We start from the raw sequence: 10,370 nt of genomic DNA on the forward strand, positions 1-10,370 counted from the left end.
TAATAAGCAAGCCAGCTTGTTGTTTTTGTTGTTTCTGTTGTTATACTTATAATCCATGATATCCATGATATCCAAGTTTGCAGATGACACCAAATTGGGAGGGATAGCCAATACTCCAGAGGACAGGAGCAGAATTCATAACTATCTTGACAGATTAGAGAGATGATTGGCCAAAACTAACAAAATGAAGTTCAGCAATGACAAATGCAAGATACTCCACTTTGGCAGGAAAACGAAATGCAAAGATACACAATGGGGGACAATGCCTGGCTCGAGAGCAGTACGTGTGAAAAAGATCTTGGAGTCCTCGTGGACAACAAGTTAAACATGAGCCAACAATGTGATGTGGTGGCAAAAAATGCCAATGGGATTTTGGCTTGCATCAAGAGGAGCATAGTGTCTAGATCTAGGGAAGTAATGCTACCCCTCTATTCCACTTTGGTTAGACCACACCTGGAATATTGTGTCCAATTCTGGGCACCACAATTTAAGAGAGATATTGACAAGCTGGAATGTGTCCAGAGGAGGGTGACTAAAATGATCAAGGGTCTGGAGAACAAGCCCTATGAGGAGCGGCTTAAGGAGCTGGGCATGTTTAGCCTGAAGAAGAGAAGGCTGAGAGGAGATATGATAGCCATGTATAAATATGTGAGAGGAAGCCACAGGGAAGAGGGAGCAAGCTTGTTTTCTGCTTCCCTGGAGACTAGGACGCGAAACAATGGCTTAAAACTACAAGGTATTCCATCTGAACACGAGGAAGAACTTCCTGACTGTGAGAGCCATTCAGCAGTGGAACTCTCTGCCCCGGAGTGTGGTGGAGGCTCCTTCTTTTGGAAGCTTTTAAACAGAGGCTGGATGGGCATCTGTCAGGGGTGATTTGAATGCAATATTCCTGCTTATTGGCAGAATGGGGTTGGACTGGATGGCCCATGAGGTCTCTTCCAACTCTTTGATTCTATGATATAAATATGGCATCTTAAGCTGCAATACAATGTTATGAACATGAATGGCACTGAAAGCAAAATTAATATCTATATGGAATTAAACTATAGTATTCATATTATTAAAACAATTGAATCCTTTATTAAAAGAGATGCAAAACTCACCAAGCACATTCATATTGTTCATTTAAGTCTAAGCCCCGTGGAAATGGGATCTGTATGAGCATAGTCATTGCTGATGATGTGGAAGTGGGGATGATGGGCCATGGAGGAACGGATGCACAATTGCAGGTTGGCTCTTGGAAGACCAGATGGTGGAGAATCATAGAATCATAGAATCAGAGTTGGAAGAGACCTCATGGGCCATCCAGTCCAACCTCCTGCCAAGAAGCAGGAATATTGCATTCAAAGCACCCCTGACAGATGGCCATCCAGCCCCTGTTTAAAAGCTTCCAAAGAAGGAGCCTCCACCACACTCTGGGGCAGAGAGTTCCACTGCTGAACGGCTCTCACAGTCAGAGGCATTAAGAGAACCTTCACTGTGCAAAACTGGTTATGAATTGAGGACTAGACACATGGGGAATGGGATAGGTATCAAATTTGACTAATGCAGTAGTTCTCAACCTTCCTAATGCCACGACACCTTAATACAGTTCCTCATGTTGTGGTGACCCCCAACCATAACATTACTTTTGTTGCTACTTCATAACTGTAATGTAGCTACTGTTATGGATTGTAATGCAAATATCTGGTATTCATGATGTATTCACTGGACCCAAACTTGGCACGGATACTCAATATGCCTAAATGTGAACACTGGTTGAATTTGGGGGAAATAGACCTTGACATTTGGGAGTTGTAGTTGCTGGGATTTATAGTTCACCTACAATCAAAGAGCATTTTGAATCCCACCAATGATAGAATTGGGCCAAACTTCCCACACAGAACCCCCATGACAAACAGAAAATATTGTGTTTTCTGATAGTCTTTGGCGACCCCTCTGACCCCCCCCCCCCGACCCCCCCCCCCCCAAGAGGTCCCAACCTCCAGGTTGAGAAACACTGGACTAAAGCAACAGATACTGACCATTTACAGATATAAGACAAAACAAAGTGTACTTAGGTCCTGAATCAACAAATCCTTTATAGATGTCTCTCCGCTTGACGTCTGCCACAAATTCCCACTTTCTCTTCCTTTTTCAGGCATCCCTTCCTCCTTCTCTTCTGTGGAAGAGCTGAAAAAGTTCCTGACGATGGTGGTTTATACCTGTTCAGCTCAGCATGCAGCCGTCAACAGTGGACAGGTAGGAGGAAAGATGTCCTTATTCCAAAGAACTCTTAATGCACATTGTTTGCTAAAACAGTGCCTGGGATGTTTTCCAGTAACTTGTGAGCATCCTGGGACATTGAATATGGAGAAGATGCTGACAGGTTTCTAGAAACCATTCCCAAATCTCCGATTATTCTTTCTGTTTTTGGGGCGCAGCTGCCCAAATCCCCCAGAACACTGGCTGGAGGAAATGGGGAGATCTGGTATCTCAAAGGAAGAAAAATGGTTGTTCAAATCAGTTTAAACATTTGATGTAAACAGAGCGCATTAAAGGGGTGGCCAACTAAAGCTATTCTTTGAGGCACTGCAGACTAAGTCAACCAGAGAAGTCAGCTATAGCAGAGCACCTGATGAACCAACCTGGACACAGAATATTATTTGAGAACACAGAAATGCTGGACCACTCTCACAACCACCATGTCAGACTACACAGAGAAGCCATTGAAATCCACAAGAAGCAGGTGGTCAATTTTGACAGAAAGGAGAAAACCATGAAAATGAACAAAATCTGGTTACCAGTATTAAAAAACACCAGAATCGAGGCAGTAAATAAAGAACGCCACTCAGAAACAGAGGAACTCCAGATAGCAAACAATCAAGTGCCAGTTAACAGCTCCCGAATAAAGGATGCCTCCAGGCAATAATAGCCAAGCTACCTCTATGCAAACACCCTCACTGTGCTGTCGCACGCTGGGCCTGTGCATAAGACTGTAGACGGGACATAAATTCTGTGTGCCCAACGGGATGCTGGGGCTGCCTCAGATTAAAGGCCTTTGGATTTCCTTAAAACAGAGTCTCTAGATTGCTTAAAGGTTCAACAAAGTTCTTTATTAATGAAAACAAACAGGTACTTTAAGGCTTTCTTAACAGTCTATTGGCTCTCTCTCAATCTTGCCCACAGGGAACAGGCACTATCTTCATAACTGTATTTTAGCTAATAGGGAAATCCTTAATCTCTTATCTGGGCAGTCTGTCTTTGTCTCTGTTGGCGTGGAGCCTCTGCACCCGGTACCAACTGCTTCTGGCTTCCGCGAGTGACCCTTACCAAGCAGAGCTTTGTAGACTTCCAGAGGAAAAAGAATTCAGGCTTCCGTGATGGCTGACTGAAGTCCTTCAGCAAAGGAACTGTAGGGCTGTATAACCCCGGCCAAGCTGTGGGCTGTATATCTCCCCGGCCAAGCTGTAGAAGACGAAGCTTTCTACAGGAGCTCTTGGTATTATGCCCTGCATGAAAGGCTTCTCTGTGTGGACTGAACCCAAAATGGCTCCTATTCCCTACAAAACCCAAAAAGGGGGTGGGACCAGGGAACCTAACTATAATTGACAGGCGGTTTGCCCTATGATTGCAACCAAAAGAAGCCACCTATCTGCAGAGTCCCTGAAACTTAGGACTACAACAAACATTCAATGCAAAGCAAACAAAATTGGAGCTCCTGGTACAGTTGTACCTACATACTCACTGATTGACTTTGCAGCTTCAAGGCTACTCAATGCGAATCAAACTTGCTAATTGCAACATCTGTCTTGCTTGAAACAGACAAGGGTTCTCTCTCCCACCCTGGACATTATTCTACATATATATACACCCACTTGCCTCACTAGCAACAGAACCTCTGAAGATACTGGTCACCGATGCAGGCAAAATGTCAGGAGAGAATGTTACTGCAACATGGTCATAGAAGCCACACAGCAACCCAGTGATTCTGGCTATGAAAGCCTTCGACAACTTCAGATTTGTCGCAGACTTTATCCTCTTCCACTTTGTTTACAACTTTCTTGTTTCCGAAGTTTGGGGTGGCAAATTAAAATGAATCTAATTGAATATTTAAAGGTCAGCCTTCAAAGAGAAATATGTTACTTAAAAAACTCAAAACAATGTCAAACATTGCTTTAAAGAGGATAAAAGACCAGCAAAAAGAGTTCTTTTTGAACCAATATAGTGAATGCTATTTTTTTGTTTTAAAAAACCTAAACTATATGTCGTGTTCCTAATATTTGGATTTTTCTACTCGACAAAACAGTTTCATTTTGGTGCCTGGATGCCCAACTTCCCGCCTTCAATGAGGAAACCTCCTCCAACCACCAAAGGCACGGCGAACTTGGAGAACTATAAAGACACCATCCCGGAGATCAACACCACAGCCATCATTTTGAGTGCCCTTTGGCTACTCAGCGCCCCTCCAGGAGACATGGTAAGTGCCCAGAGAAGATCCAAGTCTTGGAAAAGTTACTTTTTGAAAGCATGGCTCTATTTTTAATACAACAGAATCCACCACCCACCTCCAGACAGCATGAAAGGAAAACTCAAACTTATAGAATCTAAGTATGCATTAGAAGACAGTGGATGATTTCCCCATAACCATGGACTGCACATTACAGATATTTGTAATTAGTAGTTTTAAGTGTGCATTTTCATGCCAGGATGGGCATGAATTGGAGAAGTCCACATAAGGTAGAGTTTCTCAGCCTGGGGGTGGGGAGCCCTGGGGGGGGGGTGTCACCAAAGATCATCAGAAAACACAGATGAGGAAAACACGGATGAGCTCTCTCTGTCAGCTCCAGCTCCCCAAGCGGGGACATGAGAGAAGTTTCCCACAAGGTTTTAAAATATCAAAACATCCAGGTGTCCCCTGGGCAATGTCTTTGCAGATGGCCAATTCTCTCACACTAGAAGCAACTTGCAATTTCTTAAGTCGCTCCTGACATGAAAAAAAAATCAGAAAACACAGTATTTTCTGTTGGTCATGGTGGCTCTGTGTGGGAAGTTTGGCCCAATTCTATCATTGGTAGGGTACAGAATGTTCTTTAATTGTAGGTGAACTATAAATCCCAGTAACTACAACTCCCATATGTCAAGGTCTATTTCCCCAAACTCCATCAGTGTTCACATTTGGGCATATTGAGGATTTGTGCCAAGTTTGGTCCAGATCCATCATTGCTTGAGTCCAGAGTGCTCTCTGGATGCGGGTGAACTACAACTCCAGAACTCAAGGTCAATGCCCACCAAACCCTTCCAGTATTTTCTGTTGTTCATGGGAGATTTGTGTACCAAGTTTGGTTGGTACAGTCCAATGGAGTTGGTGGTGTAGTAGCATCAATTCAGCGCTGGTGGTCTTTGCTTCTTCCAGCATGCTGCCATTTGTCCACCTTTCTTCCCAAGAGAATTGCAGGGTTTTTCGGACACAATGCTGATGGAATTGTTCCAGGAGTTGAGTGTGACATCTGTAGACAGTCCACTTTTCGCAGGCATAAAACAGCGGTGGGAGGACAATGGCTTTATAAACAAGCACCTTGGTCTTCCTACAGCTGTCCCAATCTTCAAACACTCTGTGCTTCATTCAGAAGAGTGTTGCACTCGCAGAGCTCAGGCAGTGTTATATTTCAGTGTCAATGTTGATGTTTGTGGAGAGGTGGCTGCCAAGGTAGCGGAAAGGGTCAACATTTTCTAATGTTACACTATTAAGCTCTATTTCTGGTATTGGAACAGGGTTGGCTGGTGGCTGCTGGAAGAGCACTTTGGTTTTCTTTGATGTTCAATGACAGGCCGAGCTTCTTGTATGCTTCTGCAAAAGTGTTTAGGGAGGCTTGTAGGTCTTCTTCTGAATGCACACAGACTATATTATCATCAGCATATTGGAGTTCTATAACAGATGTTGTTATGACCTTGGTTTTGGCTTTCAATCTGCTGAGGTTCAATAACTTGCCATCTGTCCAATAGATGATTTCCACTCAGGTGGGAAGCTTCCCATCAACAAGATTGAAATCTGCATAGACATAGAATTCCCATTGGAGGGAAGTGTGGTCATTGATCCCAGAGAGACTCTCCAAGACAAAACTTTTCAAACCTTTCATGTTGAGTACACTTATCATAGCCACCTCACCACGAGGAGGTGACAATCCATTGAGGGGGTTTTTGGACCTATAGACAGAGGAAAAGAGATACATTAATCCAAAGCCAATGCTCTATTGAAGTGGCTTGAGAGTAACAAATGAGAGGAATATAATTTTTTAAAAATTAAAACAAAATAAATAGATTCCCAGCCTTAAAAAGTACAGGAATAAGTTTAACAAACTGCTCTCCAATTACTCTAACAAGCAGTACGAATTGCGCTTTCCAAGATCTGGGGGTCTGCTTACGTTGTTTTTGCTTGTCCAAATTGTCTATTTTGTTCTCCATTAGATCCCGCTGGGTGAGTACCCGGATGAGCATTTCACAGAAGAAGAACCCAAAAGGCTCATTCTTGCCTTCCAAGAACAACTAAGGAAGATCTCCAAAGAAATTGAGGAGAGGAACAAGTCTGTGGCCAACATGGGGGTCCCTCTCAGCTACAAGTACCTGTACCCCCCAGATATTGAAAACAGCGTCTCCATCTGAGCCAGAGGGAGAAATCTCCTCCAATAGCTGCTTATCCAGTCTCTTGGTTTCTGTATCTTATTTATGTGATTTTTTGGTATACATTTAATTGACATGATTTGTCCTGAAAAGGTAAATATCTGTTTGCACCAGGGTACATTCCTGGAATTAATGTGAATGTGCAAACATATGATATCAGAGCTTGGGGTGCGCAGCAGAAGGTTTGCTAGATCAACAGACACAGTACTCCAAAAATCAGGACTCTGCAGTCTTACAGTTGCAAAAGAAACTAAGTTTTACTAAGTACATATAAGACACGTCTTCACACAGCAAGCTATAATCAGGAACTACAAAGCACAACACAACAGTTTCTGAACATGTGCTTATCTGACTTCTGGCTGAGACCAGATCCTCCCTCTTCTTCCCAGCCAAAGAACACGTTATCTCATTTCTGTCAAGGTTACATTTTCCCTTCCTCAGCCAGCATGTTTAATACACAAAAGAGCAGAATAGAATCCATCTTGAAATACATCTTAATCCATCTTGAATTACATAGAAACACATTGAAAAACACACATGCATAACTAAATAATCCTGACATATGAGTACTAGTGCACCCTATTGAAATGAATCAAAGAATCATAGAATCATAGAATCCAAGAGTTGGAAGAGACCTCATGGGCCATCCCGTCCAACCCCATTCTGCCAAGAAGCAGGAATATTGCATTCAAATCACCCCTGACAGATGGCCATCCAGCCTCTGTTTAAAAGCTTCCAAAGAAGGAGCCTCCACCACACTCCGGGGCAGAGAGTTCCACTGCTGAACAGCTCTCACAGTCAGGAAGTTCTTCCTTGTGTTCAGATGGAATTTCCTCTCTTGTAGTTTGAAGCCATTGTTCCGTGTCCTATTCTCCAAGGAAGCAGAAAACAAGCTTGCTCCCTCCTCCCTGTGGCTTCCTCTCACATATTTATACATGGCTATCATATCTCCTCTCAGCCTTCTCTTCTTCAGGCTAAACATGCCCGGCTCCTTAAGCCGCTCCTCATAGGGCTTGTTCTCCAGACCTTATGAAGGATTTTTGCTCCCAAAATAGCATAGGGTTATCCCGGAGAACCTTGAGAATGCTTGGAGGTGGTATATTTTGTTAGAAGTGGGTAAATGTAACCACGGATACTGGTTCCATGGATATGAATATTGTATCACAACTGTCTATCCACTTCATCACATTAGAATCAGGAAAGTGTTTGGCAGAGTAGAGCTCTGTTTGGAAATGAAACCGATGATTTCTCTACCTTCATCACACTGTTAAATGTATCCATGTTACTCAGTTGTACTCAGCATACTTTTGAGTTTATTTACCTTCACACTATAAAGATTTGGTCCCGCCCACCATCCCTCCCCATGTTCTTTGTTGTAAAAACCTCCTCTCTGAAATGTCAGCTGTTATGTGTCTTTAATTTGGAAAGCAAGGAAGCAGGGAGAGAGGGGAAACGGCAATGTGCTCTCTCTCTCTTTCTCTTTCTCTCCTGCCCCACAGAGAAGGGTGTGGACCTTAGAAAACTATAACTCCCAGGACTGTATAGTATGGAGCTATGGTATTTAAAGTAAGTTCCAACTGCATTCATTTCACAGTGTAGATGCACCCGGAGAGAATTCATGGACCTTGGGAAACTGCAATTCCCAATACCATCTCATGGAGACATGGCATTTAAAGTGGGGTGCAAGGGCATTCACTCCAAACTGTAAATGCACCAAGAGAAGCATATGGACCTCAGAAAACTATAACTCCCAGGACTGCACAGCATGGAGATATATCATCATCACCATCCTTTCCCCCCGGCTTTTCCATGCAACACAAGGCACAGATATGTCATTGAAGGAAGGGAAAGGAAAGGCTATTTTAAAGAAAGAAATTGCTCTGGCAAAGTAAAAACTCAAAGTAAAAAATCTCATCAGCATATCTGTGTTATTGTTTCCTCATGGACAGTGCCAGACGTTGCAGCAGATTGGCTCCCTGCACAAACCAATCCCCAGCTGCCATATACCCAGAGAATCCTTGCCTGCAGGCAGTGATGTCAAAAGAACCCCCAGCCAATCCTGTCTCAGATCCTGGCCAGCCCTCTTCTTAGCCAATCCGGGGAGAGAGTGGGAGATTTGTATGGCTGTCAGAACTGCATAAGATGTCCTGCATTTTTCTGTACGTTTATGCTTGTATTCTTTGAAGCAAATTGTTTGTACTTGCATCCTTTTGGCCGAATCATAATAAACCTCTGTGACTTGTTTTCAACCTAATGAGTTTGTTTCTCTGTCCTGGCCTCTCTGGTTAGCTTACGCTCGCCGGGCACGGATTCTCTAACTACGGTCCTAGCTAAATCACCACAACCTGACTCTCTTATTTTTATCCACAATGTTTTCTGTTCTGTTACTCTATGTACTGTGAAGGTGGGAGAATTCTCTGAGAGATAACTTGCAATAGTAAAACCACTCACATTTTGAACTGAGGTGTGCATACTTTCAAGAAACGATGTTGGAAGGGGTTTTTGGAAAATTATAGAATCAGAGAGTTGGAAGAGACGACAAGGGCCATCCAGTCCAACCCTATTCTGCCATGCAGGAACATACAATCAAAGCCTTCCAGATAGATGGCCATCCGGCCTCTGCTTAAAAACCTTAAGAAGAGGAGATTCCACCAGACTCCTAAGAAGTACCATATTCCACTGTAGAATGTATATGTCTTTCCTAATGTTTAGGTGGAATTGCTTTTCTTGTGATTTGAATCCATGGTACTGTTGTGTCATAGTCTCTGGAGAAGCAGAAAACAAGGTGAAAACAACTATGCCTCTTGGAAAACATTTTTGATCCCAAAATTATCCCCAGGAATGTCTTCTTAATAGGCCTGGGTAACAACGGAAAAATTTGTTTCTAAAATCGATTTGTATTTGGGGGGTTTTTTTGTTTCGATATTTAAAATAATTACAAAATTTTCCTTTTAAAAAGTTCGATATTTACGAAATTTCGTAAATGGTAAAAAATTAACGAATCGATTTCCGAAACAATAACGAATCGATTCGTTAATGGCGACGCGACCGCGAAATACGCTAAAAAACCTCCAAAACCTTCTGAAGCTTCCCTCTCCCTCTGTTGTTGACTGTTGGTGTGATATTATAATTTTTTTCACTAATTAAACCATAAAACTGGCCCAGACATGCGGAAATAATAACGAAACGACCTCAAAACAATAACGAAACGAATACAATATCGAAATACGAAGCATTTACAAAACGTTTTTGAAAATTTGTTTTTTTTAATAATTGCTCCAGAATGGTTCGTTATCGTTTTGTAATTGAAAAAATTAACGAATTATTAACGAATTACGAATTAATGAAACGAAACCGCCCAGCCCTACTTCTTAAACATAGGAACAGGAAGTTTGACCCAAGAGAGGGAGCATTTACAGAAGGTGCCAGAAAATGTGTACACATTTTAAGAAAAGAGAAAGAAAACTAATAAAATTGTAATACTCAAAAGAGAAATGCAAGTCATGTTTGAGTTCTGCAAATAGAAGAGGTACTCAACGTGTTTACCGTCAGTATCCAGGTTATGGAGAAATACTGCTTTAGCAATGTTGACCAAAGTGTCCACTTGTATCACTGCACGTAACATTTCCATTTCTTCCTGAAGTGCTGTCAATGTAGCTGGTTTTCTACAGTACATCACATAGAATCATAGAATCCTAGAGTTGGAA

At 42.4% G+C, this 10,370-nt stretch overlaps 1 protein-coding gene across 1 annotated transcript in view; it reads left to right on the forward strand.

Moving 5' to 3' along the window:
- The window catches only part of LOC132777572 (hydroperoxide isomerase ALOXE3-like), a 33,155-nt gene extending 25,115 nt beyond the window's left edge, over positions 1-8,040 (forward strand). The window contains exons 12-14 of the mRNA XM_060779931.2: positions 2,144-2,244; positions 4,292-4,462; positions 6,451-8,040. Coding sequence (XP_060635914.2) covers positions 2,144-2,244; positions 4,292-4,462; positions 6,451-6,645 — 467 coding nt within the window. The 3' untranslated portion in view covers positions 6,646-8,040. The remainder of the gene's footprint in view (positions 1-2,143; positions 2,245-4,291; positions 4,463-6,450) is intronic.
- The last annotated feature ends 2,330 nt before the right edge of the window (positions 8,041-10,370 follow it).

The sequence above is a fragment of the Anolis sagrei genome, chromosome 6 (assembly GCF_037176765.1).
Source record: "Anolis sagrei isolate rAnoSag1 chromosome 6, rAnoSag1.mat, whole genome shotgun sequence".
Taxonomy (NCBI): Eukaryota; Metazoa; Chordata; class Lepidosauria; order Squamata; family Dactyloidae; genus Anolis; species Anolis sagrei.